The sequence below is a fragment of the Typopeltis vanoorti genome, chromosome 15 (assembly GCF_054136105.1).
Source record: "Typopeltis vanoorti isolate ZY-2024b chromosome 15, IOZ_Tvanoo_1.0, whole genome shotgun sequence".
Classification (NCBI taxonomy): Eukaryota; Metazoa; Arthropoda; class Arachnida; order Uropygi; family Thelyphonidae; genus Typopeltis; species Typopeltis vanoorti.
This window is the reverse complement of record NC_143563.1, coordinates 15414694-15437593: the sequence shown is the minus strand read 5'-3', so window position 1 is coordinate 15437593 and position 22900 is coordinate 15414694. Positions and strand designations below refer to the sequence as shown.

Genomic DNA, 22900 nt, shown 5'->3' with positions numbered 1-22900 from the left:
TAATGAAAGGCATTGCCGGATTATATTATATTTACTTGTGTGTAACTTCACACCAGATTTTTTAAACATAAAACAGCAGGATACCATTTATCCTCTATTTATCCCTCCCGGTATGAATGTGCACGATTCTGGATGATGACTGCATTGCAAAGGGATACAGTAACACACACAACTAGTTTTCAGCTTTTCTCTTCTCTCACGTCAGTATATTTATCCCTCCCGGCATTCTTCTATCAGATATCTTTCGAAATATCACTGAATTGTGATTACCCCTGTCTAATTTTGTTTTCAAAGCAAGAATTAGGTGCACGTAGTTGACATGGTATTTATTCCAGTAGACAATGTTTATGTGGATTTTTAACCAATATGTTCGCAAGGGGATCGATTGCAACAATCATGAAAATTACCCAAAGGACCATTATCAATTAGATGAGGACATGAACTAGTTTCATTTTTTAAAATTTGTATCTGCCCCATACATGAACGGTCACAAGATCAGTAGTAGCATCTCAGTGATATGTATGCGCAACAGACGAAAGGTTTTTTGTTTTCTTAAGAACAGCCGAAAGCTGTATTCTTTGGGGAAGACAGAGTGGCGGAGGCAGCGAACTGGGTTCAGCCAGCTGGAATGCAAATTAGTGTTGGTTAGATATCAGCAGTTCTTGCGAATTTGGAGGAAAGTGGAGAAAATTATAGTGGACAGTTAAGCATTCTGTGTAAGTATCTGTAGAACAGGCATAAAACAAATTGAACGTTTATGAGAGAGAGAGAGAGATACAGAGGTCATTATTTAACTGGATTGCTCTCTCTCGTCTCTTTTGGATTGTTTTGGAATCGAGCAATTTTAGAGGAGTTTGGTGCACCACCTTAAATGTGAGCAATATTCCATAGCTTGACCGATTTAGAATTTGTATAGACTTAAGCAAGAAACCAATTCTTAATTCAGTACTTTCTTTAAATGGGAAACAAATAGAATGATCAGAAAAAAATCAGCTAACGCCCTTTTGGTCCCTTTATAGGTAGTAGGCAAGGCCGTTTACCCTATCTAACGTTTGGAGAGTGAGTGGGCAGTTCAATCTCCACTGGCAGCCAATCAGAGATAGCTGGCCCAAGGCTATCACTAAGCGCTACAAGTGCAGCATCTCGTGGTCCCTAACACAATATATTTAATGTCCGAAATAATGTGGGTTCTACGGTCGATTTTCTTGAGTTTACGGGACGAAAAACCCGAGTTTCCGGGATAAAAAAAACCGCTTGCCCGTGCCAGAAATCGACTAACTCGGGAACCGGTCGAAAAAAGACTTAGAAAAATTTCCTCTAGTGGCCGACTAGATTCGAAACAAATCTTCCTTCATTGGATGTGGCGTTTGCACACCACGGCCAAGCGCCGTGGTATGCAAATGCCACATCCACTGAGTTACACAGGCCTTCTTGGATGCTGGTTAAATGAATGCAATCCAGAAATGGAAATAAAAGTTAGAATTGAAATGGCAAGAAAATATTTTCTCCTGATTAAATCAACACTGTGTAACGGCAATTTAAATTTAGTGCTAAGAGTATGCATGATTAAATGCTATGTATGGTGTGTACTGCTGTACGGTGCAGAAACATGGATCTTGAAGGCAGCATCGATAAAAAATAACTTAAAGCCTTTGAGATGTGGTTATACAGACGAATGTTAAAAAGTCCATGGACAGCAACAATGCTTAATCAAAAGTACTGGAGCAAATGGAGAAATCATGGGAACATTTAGATAACATAAAAAAGAAGAAAAACTGCATATCTTGGTCACCTACTTCGCAATGAAAAATATAAGATTCCTCAATTGATTATAAAAGGAAAGATAAATGGAAATAGAGGACAAGGAAGATGAAGAAAATCTTGGCTGGCCGACATAAGACAGTGGACTCCCTTAAACTCTGAGGCACTGTTTAGAGTGGAGGAGGATCGCTTAAAAGGGTGTAAAATAATAAAATGAACTGATTTTTTGGCTGCTTCACAATCTATAGCTGAGATATATTGGTACCTAGAAAGGTTGTAGGTCATTTCAGGAAGGGAATAATAATGACTAATTCCCAGATGAGTCTTTGACTCCATGAGATCTTGGGAAATAATGAATAATCGTCTATGGATATCTGGCTATTATTGAATTGAATGTAAGCTCCTTCTGAGTCTTGGTGGCATTGAAGGCTACAAGGTGCCCTTACTTCATTGAATATAGTTAGGAGATTGCAGACTAGGACATTGGTCATGATGAATCTTGAGGGTCCTAATAATTAGACACTACAAGGTTTGTCAAGTGATAAGAAGGATTGAAGTGTACTGTCATCTGCAAAGCTCTGGAGAGGATTTGAAGTCCGTGACACTAGGTAATTTATGTACATAATGAAGAGAGTGGGTGAAAGTATGCAGTATTTCTGAATTGATGAGGAAATTTGACTAGAGGAAACCATTCATTACAACTCATAGTGAGCGACCAGAAAGCAAGCTAGCGATCCATTTGCAGTTGGTAGAAGGCAAAGTAGGCTCCTATGTCAAACTGATGAAATGCCTTTGAAACGTTGAAAACGACAAGGATATTTTCCTTGGCTTGAATCTAGAGGTAGATGACGAAGGCTGGAAGATTGGCTAATAATTGTGAGAAATCCATATTGCTGATTGAATTAGTTGGTAGCTATAGGTGGAGTAGAAGTTTGCTGTTGATGGTCTTCTTTATAGTTTTTTTTTTGTTTTTGTTTGTTTTGAGAGTACAGAAGTGAGAGCAATTGGATGGTAGGTTGTTGGCTAACGTTTATCGCCTTTCTTTGGAACCGCTGGATGTGAGCCTGTTTTCATGCTGCAGGATAGATGCCAGTCGAATAGAATAGAGGAAAGAGGAAATACAGGATTGGTTTTAGCTCTGGGGACACAGGTTTTTAACACAACTGATGAACAGATGCCTGGTTCGTGTTCAGGTTACAAACAATTCTCTTGATTTCCTACTAAGGGAATACTATAAGTAACATGGAGTGAGCAGTCCTTGGCAAAATGGAGAAAGGAACTTTCCCCCTGCTCATCAATTCAAAAATTGGTAGAGCAGAGTGATGTTATGGAAATGACTTCTATTTGGATTTATTGATCAAGTAATTTTTAGAACAACTATGTTATATCAACTAGTTTCACTAACTGAGGCTGTTGGCATCTTCAGGGTAATAACTGATTTAAGACACTTAAAGCTTAAAACTGTTACAGACTATAAATCAACCGATTCCAATTATATTTGACATAGCACAACGCGCACAATACATGCATAGCGCTTTTATGATCTCACTTGTTGTTTAGGAACGTTCTATAATTGGCACTATAATTCAGTTCTTGTATGTTTAGAGATCTAATGAGGGTCTTCCAGATCTCGGGCAAGATAAATCCTTGGTTCCTGTTAAGATTTTGTAGAGAACGGGCAACTGTTGCAGCTTCTTTAATAATCCTCTTCCATGTAAGGAATGGAGCTTTTATCCCACTCTGTGATATGGTTAGTTCTTGAGAAATGAAAGGATTAACCTGATTTTTCTTGTCTATTGTTATTAACGTCTCCAATGTACTCCCTTTGTTTAATCTCAAGGCTTCTTGAAGTTTAGCCGATGTAATTTAAACCGCACGAGCAAGGTATGTTGTAAACTCCAGAATATTTCAAGAAAGGATGGCTATCTTTTGGAGATCTTGAGAGTTGCCTAGTCGTTTCTGTAAGTTTAAAAGTCACTCTTATTCTACGGGGTTTGAAGAATCTTGCAGCCTTATTAGAAACTGTCCTCACGTATGGAATGACGATTGTAGAAATATACTGTTTGTTGTCTTTGTGTGTGGGGGGGGAGGGTCAGAGAAAAGTATTTTGTGGTCATGTCTCTGAGGATATCCATTCATGGTGAGGTTGTTAGATATCAGTGGTTATTCATCTTAGAGATCTTGTTGATCGGTTGTAATACGGAAAGCTCGCTTTTTTAGCATGTGTACAATGCTAAGTTTCTGAGAAATGTGGGGTAAGGGGCTAAAGTGCAAATAACCTCCCTTATTTGTGAGTTCTCGGTGAACTGAGAAGCTGAGACGACCATTCGTTTGCATCTTGGTTAGGGTGTCCAAAAATGATAATTTGTTATCTTTTTCAAAATCTAGAGTGAATTTGATTGTATGGTGTTAAGAGTTGATCTTGTAAAAAAAATCAAACGGGTCCTTTTTTGTATCGTTCCAAACAATGAAATTATCGTCTCCATATCTCCACCATACTGTAGGTTTAGGGTCTACTTGAGATGAAATTTTACTTTCAAGATCTTCCATAAAAAAGATCAGCACAAGATAGTGAGAGAGGGCTACCCATTGCAAGGCCAGTCAATTGCTGATATATGGTTTTATTCCATTAGAAAAAGTTAGATGTTAAACAATGACGGAACAGGGAAGTGATATCTTGCAGAAACAAACTTCCTACGATGTTGATAATTTTTTCCACAATGTTAGTGAATAGAGATGTAACGTCCAGGCTAGCGATTAGGTCCGTATTGGAGATGGAGATGTTTTTCAATTTCTCTACGAAATCTTGCGAATTTTGTACGTAAGCATCCGAGTTATGGATGTGTGGTTTGAAGAGGCTTGCAAGGTGATTTGGTAACAGATAGATTGGCGGATTGATACCATCAACAATAGGGCATAATGGAATTCCATCTTTGTGTACTGTTTTGAGAGCCATATAGTCTTGGTGTTTGTGGATGCATAGACTTCAGTCTTCGTTTTAAATCTGGAGGCGAGTTCGCCATGCGATGCAATAAATCGTTCGTATCATTGTGATTCTTTAATGCTGGATCTGTGACAAGGACGCAGTAAACGGACGTATCTGATAATAAGTTGCTAATTTCATCTTCGAAATCCCTGGTGTTTAAAATCCTGTGCAGTTGCCCTTATCTGCTTTTAATATAATGATATCTTTCTTTTTCTTTAAACAATATATTGTTCTTTTTTTCCAGAGGAGTGATGTTTGTGTTAGGAGTTCTTGAAGATGAGAGGATAATACGGATAACTTAAGGATAGTACGGACCTAATAGCTAACCTGGCCATTACATCTCTATTCACTAACATTCCTGTGGAAGATACATACATTCATCTTCAAAGCCCACCTTTCCTAATTGGGTTGTGGGCAACAACTGCAAGAGGAACTTCCAATGGTCACGATCCTCTGCCACCAAGCTCAGGTGGCAGAGTGTTCTGGTGGGATTCTCAAACGTGTCCACCCAAGGTTTTGAATATAATCTATCCAGCGAGTCCTTGGCCTTCCACGTGGCCTCCCACCTTCTGGCTTGGCAAAGAGGGACTGCTGAGGGAGCCTCTCTTGTGGCATTCTGACCAGGTGCCCGTACCAACGTAACTGTGATCGCTCAACACGGAGAAGCAGCTGTTCAGTATTGAGGGTTTCCCGAATTGCAGAGCTTCTGACACTGTCGAGTCTTGTCATCCCCGCAACCCCTCGAAGGAACCTCATTTCAGCAGCCGGTATTCGTGTCCACATTCTTTAGGTCATTACCCAACTCTCATTACCATAGGTGAGGATGGGGACATAGACTGTATTGAAGACACCAGCTTTGCCTTCTGGCTTAACTCCTGCTTCAATACTACAGAACGGCCAAGCTCCCGCAATATTGAGCTTGCTAGGCCAATTCGACTATCTAGCTCTACGTCCCATTTTCCATCTTCATGAATATGGACCCAAGGTATTTTAAACTTCTCCGCTTGCATCATTGGTACTCCACTTACATGTAGAGTGCACTGGGATGGTTGTCTTGAGACACAAATGTTTTCCAGAACTAGGTCATCTGCAAAAGCAGACGACCAATGCTACGTCTTCCAATTCTGACACACTCACTGCCTGGGATATGCCTATCAATCCAGACCATAAATATTATGAAAACGAGGGGTGACAGAACACACCCTTGGCGGAGTCCAACGGAGACTGTGTAAGGTTCAGACTTTGTGCTGTTTACCCTGACACAAAACTCTGGGCATTCATACAGGGACTTCATGACAGCTAATAGTTCGCCATCCACTCCATACTCCTGTACTACTTGCCAAAGCTTATCTCGAGGAACCAGGTCATATGCCTTCTCCAAGTCTACAAAACATGTGTAGACATTCTTGGCATATTCCCAACATTTCTCAAAGTCTTGCCTTAAAGTGAAGATTTGGTCAGTTGTGCTTCACCCAGGACGAAAGCCACATTGTTCTTCCTGGAATTTTGACCTAACTATGCTCCTGCACCGTCTTTCCATGCACCTAGCACACACTTTCCCAGGCAGGCTGAGCAGAGAGATGCCACGATATTTACTGCAATTCGTCTGGTCTCCCTTCTTGAAGACTGGTATTATTATGCCTGTCTGTCATTGCTTTGGTTCTTGCATAGACATCCAAGCAGCCTGACACACTCGAGTCAGTCAGAGAACACCGTCTCGATTTAATGCTTTTAGCACTTCGGGCCGAATTTCATCATTGCCAGCAGCCTTGCCCGATTTTATTGCTAAATGGACCTCTTCTGCTGTAAGACTAGTCATTGCCCTGATCTGCACCTCTTGGATGTCCACAACTGCTGGGCCACTCGTATTACGAAGGCTCTCAAAGTATTCCCTCCATCTGTGGAGGATATCCTTCTCTGTTGTTAAAAGTGCACTATCAGAGGCCTTACTTGCCCCCGCTGTGCACGATTTCCTCCCTCGAAGGCAGCGGATGGTCTACCAGAATACTTTGTTTGCATTTGCATAGGACAAGTCTAATCTTTCTCCAAAGGATTCCCAAGCCTTCTGCTTTGCTGTCCTTTACTCAGCAGTAGCTTTTCGTGCCTCAGCATACCACAAACGCATCTCAGGTGGCCTGAGCCTAAGCCATATTAGAGAGGACTCCTTTTTTGCCCGGACAGTTTTTTGGACTTCTTGGTTCCACCAAGGTATCCTTTTCTCACTGCCTGTTGCCACGCCGAGCTGTTTTCTGCCACAACATGAGAGTGCAGAGGCAGTGACAGCTGTTTTGAACAGCTTCCACTCCTCCTCAACATCTGCAGTATGCTTGGGAATCTCTTTGAACCTGGAGGAAATGTCATCTGCAAAATTCTTCCTTACAGCCTCATTTTCCAATGCCTCCCATTTCACGCAGTATAACTGCTTAGGCCCACCAGCGTTGATGGTAGCATCTGGTTTCTGAAGCCGTAGAGTGCGCACAGCAAGCTGGTGGTCAGTTGACAGTTTTGCCCCTCTTCTCACACGAACGTCGAACACTGTGGAAAATAAGTCTGCTGAGACTATAAAGAAGTCAATCAGAGACCTTTGTTCTACTGTATCCCTGTACCAGGTATACTTATGGACCTCTCGGTGCTGGAAGAAGGTATTCATTATGGACAAGCTGTTAGTACAGCAGAAGTCCAATAATTTCAACCCATTCGCGTTAAAGTCAGGGGCGCCGTTCCTTCCAACCACACCCCTCCATGTCTGGTCATCTGTTCCAACATGTGCATTGAAGTCACTCATTAGCAGGACTGATTTCATGTCTGCGACCCTGTCAAAAGCAGCATCCACTTCCTCTAGGAAGGCAGAGTATTCTGACTCCAGATTAGGTGCATAGGATTGCGCCACAGCCAAATGATGATTTTTCATCTGAAGCCTAAAGACGCATACCCGTCCCCCAGTGGGATCCACTCAGCAACAGCGTCTGACAGCTGAGGGCTTTTGAGTTTCCCTACACCCGTCTGAGCAGACATTGTCGTGCTCACACCAGAGTAGTAGTGCTTTTACCCCTTATCCAGGTCGACAGTTGCAGAGCCTCTCCTCTTGGACGAAGAAAGCCCGACTAAGTCTAGCTAGTAGCGCTTGGTTTCCTCGACCAGTTCCAACTCCTTCCCTGTTAGAGAGATGTTCCAGTTGCCTAAATCCATAGTCTGATGCCGTTGTCGTTGTCATTTCCACCTTTTTGCAGAACCATTTCTTTCCGCTGCCCCTAAACACCTCCCCAAACAGGTAGCGGGCCCATTGATGGAGTTTTCTCTAGCATAGTGCTGAGGAGTGGTGTCTAATGGAGACTGTAACATATTTTTCAAATGGGTCCGTCTGACTAAAACCCGAACGCATCCCTTGGTAACCTGCGCGACGGACGATGCGCTATGAATATTTTTTGATGGCCTTATCATGTTACAGTGTTTGATAATGTCCTGTTAGCACAGGACGAAATGACACAGCAAAATAGGAAAGATTCCCCTCGAATACTCTAATAGCATTCGGGGAAAGGAGCAAGAAAGAAAGAAAGAAGCAAGGGAGGAAGAGGAGGGACAAAAAAAAAAAAATCAGCTAACGCCTTTCTACAGATAATATAACAGATGTATATTACATGAAATAAGGCATGGTCCAGCATCAGGTACCTCGGGTTTGCCACGCTCGTACTCACTAAAGTGAGCCTCAGGGGCTTATCGCTAGCCTGGCCGTTACATCTTTATTCACTAACATTCTTGTGGAAGCAGTCGTCAATATTTTAGGAATTTTGTTTCTGCACGATATCACTTCCCTGTTCCGTCATTGTTTGACATCTAACTTTTACTTATGGAATAAAACAATATATCAGCAATTGACTGACCTTGCAATGGGTAGCCCTCTCTCATCATCTTGTGCTGATCTTTTTATGGAAGATCTTGAATGCAAAATTTTATCTCAAGTAGACCCTAAACCTACAGTATGTTAGAGATACGGAGACGATATTTTCATTGTTTGGAACGATACAAAAAAGGACCCGTTTGATTTTTTATACAAGATCAACTCTTAACACCATACAATCAAATTAACTCTAGATTTTGAAAAAGATAACAAATTATCATTTTTGGACACCCTAACCAAGATGCAAACGAATGCTCGTCTCAGCTTCTTAGTTCACCGAGAACCCACAAATAATGGAGGTTATTTGCACTTTATCCCCTTCCCCCCACATTTCTCAGAAACTTAGCATTGTACACATGCTAAAAAAGCGAGCTTTCCGCATTACAACAGATCAACAAGATCTCTAAGATGAATAACCACTGATATCTAACAACCTCACCATGAATGGATACCCTCGGAGACTCGTCCACAAAATATTTTTCTCTGACCCCCCCCCCACAAAGACAACAAGATGACACACAGTATATTTTTACAATCGTCATTCGATACGTGGGGACAGTTTCTAATAAATCTGGAAGACTCTTCAAACTCCGTAGAATAAGAGTGACTTTTAAGCTTACAGAAACGATTAGACAACTCTTAAGATCTCCAAAAGATAGCCATCCTTTCTTCAAATATTCTGGTGTTTACAACATACCCTGTTCGTGCGGTTTAAATTACATCGGCTTAACTTCAAGAAGCTTTGAGATTAGACAAAGGGAGTACATTGGAGACGTTAATAACAATAGACAAGAAAAATCAGGTTTATCCTTTTATTTCTGAAGAACTAACCATATCATAGAGTGGGATAAAAGCTCCATTCTTTACACGGAAGAGGATTATTAAAGAAGCTGAAACAGTTGCCCGTTCTGTATAAAATCTTAACAGGAACCAAGGATTTATCTTGTCCGAGATCTGGAAGACCCTCATTAGATCTCTAAACATACAAGAACTGAATTATAGTGCCAATTATTGAACGTTCCTAAATAACAAGTGAGATCATACACGCGCTATGCATGTATTGTACGCGTTATGCTTTGTCAAATATAATCGGAATCGGTTGATTTATAGTCTGTAACAGTTTTTAGCTTTAAGTGCCTTATATCAGTTATGTACCCTGAAGATGCCAGCAGCCTCAGTTGGTGAAACTAGTTGGTATCAAGAAATCCAAATAAAAGTCATTTCCATCGTTTTCATGGTCAAGAAAATAAGGTTTTAACATGAAGAGTGATGTTAGTAAGTTGACCTTTTGGGATGAAATAACTATGGTACATCATGATTAGACTGGTTGGAACATAGATTGAAAATCGCACCTAACGGCCTTGGCAGAAATGAGAAGGCTAAACTGCCAGGCAGAAGGCCATTTAACTATTTCAACATCTGATTTTGAATTTCGATATAGGCAAAGGTAGTTGAAGTTTTGGTCTTGGGTCACTCATGTTGTAGTGAGATTTTTCATGTACTTCACTAGCACACGTTTTTGAGAGCCAAAGTTCTACTATTCAGTCTGAGCAGGTGTTTGGAATGAAGAAATGAAGCAGTACTCAGACTATGGGAAAGAAGAGCAGAAGTCACAGAAATCATTTCATGTAGGACCATTGAATTGAAAAGGACCCAAGACTGATGACCATTGGGTGAAAATTGTTCCACGACAAAGAAGATTTCTATAAAGTTGTAGTCTGAATTACCAAGAGAGGAAATGATATCCGGAGTATATTTCAAAAGGAGCTTGTTAAGAAAAGATCAAGTGTGTTAGCATATTGAGGTTTTCAGGTATCCAGATTGGAGAATTCCGATATGAACGCGATTTTGTTATTGTATATCACATTGACCAAGCTTCACCAAGACTACTAATCACAGATCTGGTTTTCCAAAGATAAGAAAGAAAAAAAAACGCTATTAAGAATCCAAAGGCAGGTAATTCAGAATGTATCATGACTATGAAGCAGTGAATATAATGAATATATTGAAGTGTGGTTGCGGAGTGAGACAGATAGAAGGGCATATATGATTTACATATAATAAGGTGAGATGAAATCACCAAATATATGTATTTAAACTAAATAAAAAAATAATTCTGTGCGCCCAACGTGGGGCTCGAACCCACGACCCCGAGATTAAGAGTCTCGTGCTCTACCGACTGAGCTAGCCGGGCGTTGTATTTAAACTATTATGTAGAAATTGTTAACAACAAAGATCGTTCCTGGAAGTTATGAAATTATGCTGTGCGGAAACATCATGAATTCTAAATGTTAGATTTCAATGAGTACATACAGACCCAGCAATAATAATAATAATAACTATCAATCTAGGAAGTTTTGTTTTTTCCAATGCGAAAGAAAATAAATTAAGAGTTGCAAAAAATCCATCTTGTTTTCCTTCTTATTTTATCAAAGTGTGAACAAATGAAAGTTTACAAATGAATATTTTCGTCACTAATCTACCTTTATACAAAAACATTGATTTTACATGGCCAGGAAAAGGAGCGTGTGCTGTGCATTAGAGGATGATAAGGCAACTTGAAAGAAAGTTAGCTTATGCGCTTAAACATATTTTACGTGCAAACGTTTGTTGGCTCACGTTTTAGTAAAGGAGGGAGGAAACGAAGAATACATGTCTTACTAAGCATAATTTAAGAATTACAATCATATGAACACTATCAAACGAATCTTCAACAGAGATTTCCGAAGAGGATTGTTGTTTACTCATATTCTCGAACAAGTAAAAGTAAAGCACAGTAGCTTAGCAGAAAAATCAGAGGGCCCACAAAAAGTAGGTTGGCTTCTTCAAGAAGTAGACAAAGTTCAGGAAGATAGATCTTTTTAGAAAAAAATAAGAAAATCAACACCTTTATCTTCTTCTTCCTTCGCATCCGTGAGATGATGGGTTCAGTCCCCTATGAGCAAATCTTTGTCATCTAGCTCTATCTCTGGCCATTTCTACCACTCTCTCTCTCTCTCGCTGAAGATAATCGTGACCTTTCCTTCAAAGACTGTAACCAACTTCTTTTTGATTTGCCTCTTGACCGTCTTACTCGAATGATTCCATTCGAGACTAAATTTGGTAATCTCTGAAATGATATTCTCTGGAGGAGTACAAACCATCTTAATTGCTCTTTGAGAATAACAGCTTATGATATATTCTCTGCAGTTTAATTCGTGGCTAACGTTTTCATTGGTTTTGTGTTCTGACCAGTGAGTCTTATTTATTTTTCTTAAGCATTTCATTTCAAAGGCTCTGATTTTCTGTATTTCTTTCTGATTGAGAATCCATGTCTAGGCTCCATACGTTACTGTAGGTATAATTGGCCTGGTTATCCGAGTGGTTAGCGTACCCGCCAAATGCTGCGGGTTCGAATCTCGCCATGGGCATGGATGTTTATGAAAATATTGGTGGTGGTCGGCGGTAGATGGTATTGGGGTAGATGATGAAGGTTATTGGAGTGGTAGAGATGGAGAGTTGTAGAGTAGGTGCCCTCCCTCAATGAGTCTTTGGACTTCATGCAGGTGTTACAATAATAATAATGGTTTTATAAAGTTTTAGTTTAAGGCTTTTTGAAATGTTGTTGTTTTTCAATATTTTGCTTAATTTATTCATATTAGACCATCCTTTGTTAAGTCTGTATTTTGCTGTTTTTATGTTGCCGAGGTTGTCAGTAATGATACTCCCAAGTTATGTAAATTGCGTTGCTTGTTCAAGTATATGATTTTCTAAGTTTGTTGAAATTTTTTCCTGTAGACTGTTCGAAGAAAGAGCGTTCTGAGTTGAATTCTAGTCTCCGAGTAGGAAAGATCTCTGGCATGAATCAAGGTCTCTTTCTCTCTCTCTTCCTGGAGTGATTTTTTATCCCACAAACGCCAGAAAATCTAGAACTCGGACCACAAGAAGGTACAGTTGTCTGCTTTATTTTCTCTCTTCCTTGGCTGAGAATTAAAATCAATGATAATCCAGACCAGATTTCTGTAATTGGCTAAGGGTTGGCTGCTTGCTAATCTATAGTTATTTAGGGCTAACTTCTGTAGTTAGAACTGAACAGCCATGCCAAATTTCCTTGGGAATAAAAGGTGTCAACGGATTTATTTATTACTTATTATTTTATCTATTTATAAAATAAAATTCTCTTACATTTTTATTCCCAATGGGAGTAAGAAGAACTATTTTAGGTCTGACTTTTTAGAAAATTGGAGGGCAAGCAGAGTGCACCCTTAAGCATCGCTTGCAATTGAGCCTAAGCTTTTATGGTATTTTATGGTATTTAATTCATTAGAAAAATTATAAAAAACCCTTAGATATAATACAAGTAATAAAATCATATAATATAATACAAAAAGAAACAAAACCCATAGAAAGAGCATGTATTTTTTAAACCCAGTGCTTTTTTCATATTCAGAAACTCTCATCATCATCATCATCATCATCATCATCATCAAATTCTTGATATATAGCATCAAGGGGTATACAGGATATGATAGTACTACATGAAAAATTACATCATTACTAACTTCCTGTCTAAAATTTTCCTCCAAATCAGTCTGTTAGCTGTCAAGACTCTAACATAATCAGTTCTTATATTTCTATATTCCAAGGCACTTTTTATCCTCTGGGTCTTATTCCTGCCAACCTGGCAGGGGACAATTGTTTTTCCAATCTTTCCTCTCCCATTCTGTTTAAGTGACTATACCACCTGAGATTAACTCCGCTAACGCATTCCTGGATGCTAACAATGTCAAGTTCTTTCCTAATATCCTCATTTTTAATATGATATTGCCATTGATGCCATCTGTTCATGCCCCTAAACATTCTTCGAACTCTCATATCTGCGGTATCTCGTCTTTGGTCAAGTGTTTTACTTCTGACCCAGCTCTCAGATCCATAAGTTAAAATTGGCTTGAATACTGTCTTGTATACAGCTAACCGACTAATTTCTCTCTTATTCCATATGAATTTATTCAATTGACTTCCTACCACACCAGCGTTGTTGATTCTGTTGTCTATTTCCAAATTTACTTTACCATCTTTACTAAAAATCGTGCCTAAGTAGCTAAAATGTTTTACTTTTTCTATAGGTTCTCCATTCACAATGGAGTTGATATTTTCTGCCTATTTTCATTGTCTTTGTCTTTTTAATGCTGATCTTCATACCATATATATTACAACAGTTATTTACTTTAGTCAAGGAATCTTGCAGACTTGTATCGAATTTATTTAGAAGTATAACATCGTCCGCATAAAACAAAGAGCTGATATTAACATCTCCAATTTTGATATCGGGTTTAATACCACTTTCCTCCATAATGTGATAGATATAGATACTGAATAACAGAATTGTTATTCAGTATCTATATGGATAACCTTCTCTGACACCAGATTTAACATTGAACCACCTTCCTGTACTTCCTCCAATTCTAACTGCTGATTTACAACTCAAATAAAGACTGAGTATTTGTTTGATATAATGCCCCATTGACAGCGTATAACTGTAGCGTTTCGAACAGCTTCTCACTTGGCACCTTGCCATATGCCTTTTCCAGATCTACAAAACTTGAATACAGATCTTTTTATATTCCCATGATTTCTCAACTATCTGTCTTAAAGTGAAAATATGATCTTGACAGCCTCTATTTCCCTTTTGTATGTCGATTGTATTTCCCTGCTGAGTGTTCCTAGTAAGATATATGCAAGTATACTTGAGGAACGGTTGAGAAGGATTGTGGAAGAGAAACTTGGTGAAGAACAAGTCGGATTCTGGCTAAACCGTTCCTCAAATATACTTGCACATATCTTACTAGGAACACTCAGCAGGGAAATACCTCTGTCATGTTCAGTTTTATTTCCCTTATTATATATGGGTACTGTGAGAGCTCTACTCCAATCATCTGAAAATCGACCTTCTGTCCAGACCTTCTAAATTATACAGTGCAGCTACTGTTAGACTTTTATATCTCCATACTTGAGCTTTTCTGGTCGAAAATCATTTACTCCTGTTGCCTTTGCTCATTTCTGGCTTTTGATGGCTTTTTCTACTTCAAATATGGATAAGTAATATGGATAAGCATGCTTGGTCAGTGTTTTTTACCACTGTGTTGTTATCACTGCTTTTTTCATTTAGCAATTTTTCGAAGTAATTACTCCATACTTCAAGGATATTTTTTTCGCCTGTTTTCATGTTACTTCAGAAACCTTTACTATGATGATCGCTTTACACCACAAGCAATGCACCAACAATCTAAGTTATTATATCACAAGTGAGAAATTTGGAAAGTAATAGGTATAGACAGGCGTTTTCAGAACAAGTCATACATCTACTAAAAGTAAGGCCTCTACTAAATTAAAAAGAAAAATACCATAGGAATTTCGAGGAATATAAAAAAGCATTAGTATTAGATAATTTCCTGATATACTTAATAGTGATCTTAGAACAGATCATGTCGTATTTTATTATTGTTTTTATTATTAAGTCAAACCTCCATGGAGTTCAAGGACTCATCGCTCATCGCCGGAAGGAACTAGACTCTACTATGTGCAACTCAGTCTATCCTACTTAATCTTCCACCTATTGCTACTACTGCAACGACACTAATACCATCAACACACAACGTCAACTACAGCCCTCCCCCAGCAGCACTAATATTTTCGATTGTAAATTGTGTGTGTTTTCTTGGTTGATTTCGCTGTATTTGAGATCTGGGAGGAAAATCCCTGCTATTTCCGTATGAGATCCTAATCTGCCTTCACTTGAAAAAGACGACATAAAGATTCCTCTCGTCACTTTGAAAATCGAGCTCAAGTGTTTTTCCAATCGATGGGCGCAATGTTGTGTTGTTCTTGGAATTGCGCTACGGAAGCGGTCAATATTAATTTTTAGAGTCTAGAAATTTTTAATTTACAGAAAAACTTACAGAAAACATAGCAGCGTTTCTGAAGCACAAAGCACAAGGCATTGCATGCTTCTTTATTGTCTAACTTGATTTGGTTTATTTTGTGGAATATCAAAATGTAAAACATACTAATATGCAAGAGTGAAATCAAATTTATTGCAGAGCTATTTCTATAATACATTTTGTTACATTTTGTCATGACACCTTTTATTTTAGCCTGGGTGGCTGAGTGGTTAAGTTATTTTCTCTCTCCGACCAACACACTGTGGGTTGGAATTCAATGTGAACATCTTTAGGTGGTAGATGAACTGAATTGCCAGTTTGAAACCACTGTCTTACTTATGGAAGCCAGAAATGGTTGAAATATTTGGTCTCTTAGAGTATAGTTTATATATTATCTAATCTTTAGCTAATCTTTATATATTATCTAATCTTTATATATAATCTAATCAGTGGTTCAAATATCAAGGTGCTATAGGCTAAACGCTTTTCTTGAACAGAATTCATATTAAAAATGGGGGAAAAAATCCTGCAGTTAAAATGTTGAGGATTTCCCTCTCTTTCTCCGGGACTTCACGCAGTTTGAGCTCTTTCGCTATACCACTATGGAACACTTGACGCTACCATGCTAGAAACAGATAAGGTCGGAAACTTTTCCTGGATTACAGCATTTACTAAAAGTATATTTTAAAACATTTTCATAATTTTAATAAATAAATATCTGACATCAATAATATTCTTCATTTGACATTGAACATTTAACAATGTAAGCCATTATTTCATAATTTCGAAGGTTCAGCATCCCTATCAACAACATTTTTTTTTTTTTTGCAATTATGAATTGCAAAAATCCCCAAACTTTTATTAGGCATTGATAAGTATACGTGTGCAGATAACGTGATTAGATAAGCAGAAAATGTTTCTTGAAGTTAGGCGCCATCTGCTGTCATCACCGAATGACATTTAAAAAATAAACAAACAAATGTTATTATGCATCTGTATACAAACATCCAGTGCTGTCGGGAAAGTCGGTGAATCATGGTTCGCAGTTTTAATTTTCATTTAGGATCTGTAAAGAATTTTTACCCACACGTTGGCTTTTAAAGGAGCTTCACTTTGCACTCCTGTGGTATACCTCTCAGTTTTGATGGGCTTTTCTAAAGGGTCATGACTGTGGAAGATCCCTTCTTCGTAGTCAAAGAGTAAGAGGAAAAATCCTTATTCAGTATATGCCAAACTTTGAACTCGATGTTGGTATTTTCATCGGTAGATTGATTATGATATTTAGTTTTTATTACGATCTAAGCGTGCATGATTGACAGTAAGATGTGTTTCAAATATTGTTACGGCTACGATTGACAATGTTTTCCGCTATCGTTTTGGAACACATAACGATTGTTAACATTGTAGTTAATATTTTAATAAGGCAATTTTTCATACTCATATCTTTACTATTTTTTTAAGAGTTGAACTGGTATTTAGTATAAGTGAGCAGATTTACATCATAACCCAATTTACAAATGTGAAATAATTTATACAGTAGATAGCATAAAGTTGATGAACATTACTGAATGTTTTGAAGATTAGTACATAGGCCTTCATGACAGTTTTTGGTGGCTTTATTCTGGACCGCAGAACCTCTTCTTTTGCTTCAAAAAAAAAACCATGCCGTGCATTTAAAAAAAAAATTAAAATGCCACTTTCTATCTCTCTCGCTTGTGGTTAGTGTTAATAACTGGTTTGTGGATTGTCAGGGATAGTTCAAGCTTGCTATATTAATATTCCACCACGCTTGACATTTTCTTACTCTTTCCGCATAAGAATGCGAAATTTGTTTAAATGTGCTACCCGAACAGTCACCGTATTTATTCACAACACTAAACAAACACAGAATGAAATTTTTAGAGATTTTTCACGACCGTTAAACACGATAAAAATCAGTTCATATTAAGAGATATTTATGAAGAAATTACTGAAAATTGTCTACCATGGACCTCCATGTATGAGATCGGAACAACATAAAGTGCAAAATTTCCTGGATGTTTTAAACTTTATCCTTTCCTGCTTATAGATGAAGCTGTATATTCTGTGTACGGACTTTTTTTTTTTTTTTAAAGGCTGAGTAATCAGGCTTCTTATTGTCTCATATATGTGGGCAGCATCTCTCCTTGGATTAAACTTATCAGATCATTTGAAGGTTATTGGTCTCTTACCTCTGAAAGTCCCCCTCCGTTATGATCAGATATTTTACAAAATAAACAATTTTGATTGATGCACCTAGTTATTTATCTAGCAGCCATTTTGGGCCAGATGATAGAGAGGAGGGGACAGTAAAACAAAACAAACGTCCGCTCTGGAAATTTTATATAGTGCAGTCTTATTAAAAATTAGACACGCGCATTTTAAGTTAATATATTATTGCAGGATTAAAACAATTCAAGGTAAGTTATATCTGTAAAAGCTCTTGATCATAATAAATAGAAATTGAGAAATATTGCTTTCACCAGCTCAAAAATGAAATATCATTTAAGTATTCAGATGTTTAAAAAATAATGTCTTCAAAAGTGATTAAAATGGCACTCTATCATAGTTCTGAGTTGGAATTATATCTCTCTGACTTTGAAAAGGCATAACAGTAACCTGCATAGTTTTTGGTTTGGAAATTTTTAAATATTATTATTATTATTTGACACCTCCAGGGAGTCCAAAGACTCATTGAAGGAGGGCACCTTCCCTCCCTCGATATATTTGATGAAATTTTTTATTTCTGACTTTTATCGTTAATATGCACAAAGTTTAAAGTGTAATAAACATGCAAGACACAAAACTGAGCATTTTAAAGACTTGAGAGTCTTTAAATCTGAGAATACGATGATAGTCCTCTCTCTCTGTTAAGGTCATCTGAATATGTTGCTGATATTTTAACTACAAAAAAAAAAAAATTTCCATGGCAATGGCATGAAGCAATGATTATCTTATTATATAAAAATGGAAGTAGAAATGATGTCATGATTAAAGACCATCAGTTTATTATCACAGTTGTACAGAGTTTTTATATCTATTATTTTATATCTATTGATAAGATGTTCTGTGGGAATACATCATAATGTGGTCTCAATACCAAAAGCTTCCTACCGAACTGCTAAACCACAGAAACTTACATTTGCATCTAGAATTATAAGATTTTTGGATGATGCACAGCTATAAAATAATGGAAAAAATTTGGAACAAGCAGACGACTTAAGATGAATATTCTCTACAATAGATTACATCTACACTATTACCAAAGTAATAGACTGGATAAATGAATATCATCTTCCTGCATATTTAGTGTTGGTAGATTATTATTATTATTATTATTATTATTATTATTATTATTATGTGACACCTCCAGGGAGTCCAAAGACTCATAGAGGGAGAGTGTGTCAACAGCATTGAACAATTGATCCCCTTCCAACGTCTAACCATGCTCAAACTTGCTTACCTTTTTGCGAGCCATTAGTAACAGAGGCTCTACCAATCGACCAACCTTTTTTGGCACAGCTTAAAAAAACAGGCCATTTAAGCAAAATATATTACACCTCTATTATAAAACAGTATATAACAACTCAGTAGCCAGTATAAAGTTAGAACATAAAGAAAAGAATTCAGCATTTAGAGAGGAGCGAATCAGGGAGATCTGATATCACCCACATTTTTTCTCTCCTACATTAGAAGTCTTTAGAAATCATGGAAACTATAGAATTAATGTCAGTGGAAGAAATCTAACAAAACAGTCATTTGAAAACCGTTCTGTTTGCAAAAAAAAAAAAAGGAAAAAAACTCATCAAAAAAAGAAAATGCATAATGACTTTGAGAGAAAGTAGGTAAAAAAGACTTATAACTAAAATGAAATCTGTGGTGAATTCAGATCAAATGAAATGAAAATGAGCACATAATACTATTGAAATTGTGGTTGATTATTTTTATCTTTGACAGTTAGCTTCAAGGATAAACAAGATAATGAAATAAATAGAGCGGTATCATATAAGAAAACCATGCATTTTGGCTATATAAAGATTATCTGTTAGGAGATTTGCTTGTATGCTTAAAAAGAAAGGTATTTAATACTGCATTATTCCAGTGTATATCATCAGGCTACAAAATTTTATCTAATATTATACTAGAAAGAATCATACCTTCTGATGAAGAAATACAGGTGAATATCAAGCAGGATTCCAAAGAAAAGACCTAGTTGTACAGATTCTTACACTATGACAGATACAGAAAAAAAAAAGGGGGAATATAATCAGCAAGTTCATATTTTATGTATAGATTTTAGAAAAGTATATGATCGCATTCATAGAAAAAGCCTTTGGGGAGTATTAGATGAACTTGCATAAGATAATACATTTGATCAAAATTTGAACCACTGACAGCTGAAGCATAGTATTAATTAATGGAATCAGATCTGAACCTATTGATATTAAGACAGGACTGAAGCAAGGAGATGGCCTTTCACTCATTCTTTTTAATTTAGCGTTCGAAAAATGTATTCAGCAAGCTGTACAAGATAACACAAGCAGAACAGTAATATAGTAACTTAGGAGAATGAACAGATGGCATTGATGGCAGAATCATATTCAAAATGAAGATATAGAAAGGAAATTGGCATTGTTAGCATTCAGGCATTCAAGAATGTGTAAGTAGAGCTAATCTAAGGTGGTATGGCCACTTAAATAGAATAGGTGAGGACGAGGAAAGGTTAGCAAAACAGGTGTTTGATACCATGATGGCAAGAAAGGGACCCAGAGGAAGACCAAGGTCGGTGAATTGAGTCAGTCAGAAGTGCTTTAGAAGCACGATTTAAAAGTTCTGTTTCCTTCAAACATCTTAGAACATTGATTACTTGAGATAATAAAATTAGTACAGAAATACAAGGTGATGTCTCTGTTTGTAGAAATACAAACAGAGACATCATCAGGAATACAATATTAAAATTGCAATAACATGCACAAAAACACATAAAACAATAAGTGGAAGAAATTAGACTAGAAGCAAACTAGTCTTAACCTACACTTTCTATGGGTGCAATGATGGACACTTGCTGAAGGTCTCAAAATGATGGTATCTCAGATTTCTGGCATTGCGATGCAGCTGAATTTGTTTAAGGTTGGGGAAGGTTGTAGTGCTATGTAGGAGGATTTTTTTTTTTCCTATCAGAAAAACCTTCTTTCTATACAACACTACAGCCTCCTATTTCTATCTAATAGGTTTCTCTCACCAACTTGTATGTTTCAGTCATATGCTCTCTTCTTTTCTCCTTCTTCCTATATGCCAAGCTTTGCAGAGCTTGGCATAACAGGAAGAAGTGTCCTTGTACTTACTATTATTGACTCCTGAGACAGTTTTTACTTATCTTTGCACCCTGTCTGGGGTCTGATTAGTGTTTTATACAACAGAACTATCACTTTCTTATTCTTGCTTGTCATTGTCTTCATTATGACAGCAATTTTACTAGGTTAACTTTACAAATTTCCACTTTCTCATCAATTTCACTCCCTATCCCTTAGATCCCTTGTCTTCTGGAAAAAAGTTCTTCCACTACAATAAATCTCATTCCATCTTCCCTGGCCAACATGCATAATTTTACACTTAGCAGCATTGAACTGGTCTCCCCATTCACATATTATTCAAATCCTCTTGTAACAACATCACATCAGAGCTTCCTGAAATTGTTCTTCCCAATTTAGCATCATCAGCTGAATATTTTCTGTCAAACTTTGAACTATGTCATTGATATATAAATTAAACAGCAGCTGTCCCAGAATAAAACCTTGTGGTACTCCACTTGTCATCTTTCCCTTTCAAGACATCACGCCCTCATATACAGTTTGCTGGGTCCTATCAGCTAGCTATCTCTGTAACCAGGCTAATTAACTATTCATTCCCATCCTACCCAATTCTGACAGTAGTGTGTTATGTGATATTTTGTTGAATGCCTTTGCAAAATTGGGGGAAAAAAAAAAAAAAAAAAAAAAATATATATATATATATATATATATATATATATGTGTGTGTGTGTGTGTGTGTGTGTGTGTGTGTGTGTGTGTGTGTGTGTGTATATGATTCTCTCCTGTCCAATACACTTGTTACTCTGTTGTTATAAAATGTTGTCAGGTTACTGAAACAAGCCCTCTCCTTAACAGACCATTGCAATTCTCTGGGAAGTTATATATTCTCATCAATCTAAATTTGTATTCTTGAATCAGTGGTTTGTATTTGTATTCTTGAATCAACTTCTTTAACACCACCACCGTCACAGTCTTAATACACAAGTCATTCTATAGTTTGACACCACTGACTTGAATTCTTCATGTAGTGGCACTATTTATACACTCTTCTCAGACTCTTATTGAACAGCCAAATCAAGTGTTGTTCCTTGACTTAGCAGCTTCTTTGTTCTGGCAACTCTTTTGCACATTCTCTTAATATATTTGGCCGTATCCTATCATGTTCCACAGTCTTATTAACATTAAACTTACTTTACATTCCAAATACTTCACATTCCTGAGCTGCCTATATCTCCTTTTCCACTGTTATTCAACACTATTCCCTTTCTCCCCACAACTTGATTCAGTACACTGACAAATACTCATTCAATATTTCCACTATAATTTAGCAAATCTGATTTGCATGCCATCTTCAACAACACTATAGTAGTGCTCCACATTCACCATTTATTCTACTTTCCACATAACTGTAGTGTTCTCCAGAGTTTCATTTTGCTGCCTCCACCAGTCACTTTTCATATGCCAAGTTTAGTTTTCTTTCTTACTGCACTGGTACCTTTTTACCTTGTGCCACTGAAGAACATTCTGTTCATCATATCTCCTCCATTCTCCTAAATAATTCTGTGATTCATTCATTTCATCCCTATTCTATTTATCTTTCTATTCCTAGGAAAGATTAGCCAGGAGAATGTATTCAGGAAAACATTCTCTTGGCTAATCTTTCCAATTAGCCAAGAGAAAACATTCTCTTGGCTAATTGCTTCAACTCACACTGGCTATTGGCATTGTACTTTATACATAAGTACATAAGCACCATGGTGAGCTAAGGATTTTTTTATTTTAATTAGTAATTTTATTTTAATTATTATTATTTTTTGTATGTTTATTTTTTACATAGCGTAAAATCCTGCTCTAGAGACAAAGCATGGAACTTTTTCAAGCTACTTAAGCTCAGTGGTGGTCTCACACTAGACAGTGAAATTCATCTCCTATCTAAGGACAATTATAAACATCTATGCCCAAGGTGGGATTCCAATTTGTCTCCTCTTTGGAGAGTGTATACACT

At 37.3% G+C, this 22900-nt stretch overlaps 1 protein-coding gene and 1 non-coding gene across 2 annotated transcripts in view; one reads left to right on the top strand and one right to left on the bottom strand.

Moving 5' to 3' along the window:
• Positions 1–10766: 10766 nt before the first annotated feature.
• Positions 10767–10839, bottom strand: TRNAK-CUU (transfer RNA lysine (anticodon CUU)). The gene has a single exon. It is a non-coding gene; the product is annotated as a tRNA-Lys (tRNA).
• Positions 10840–16539: 5700 nt separating this feature from the next.
• LOC150098409 (syntaxin-6-like) overlaps positions 16540–22900 on the top strand; it is a 93169-nt gene continuing 86808 nt past the window's right edge. The window contains exon 1 of the mRNA XM_090405041.1: positions 16540–16764. Coding sequence (XP_090261167.1) covers positions 16730–16764 — 35 coding nt within the window. The 5' untranslated portion in view covers positions 16540–16729. The remainder of the gene's footprint in view (positions 16765–22900) is intronic.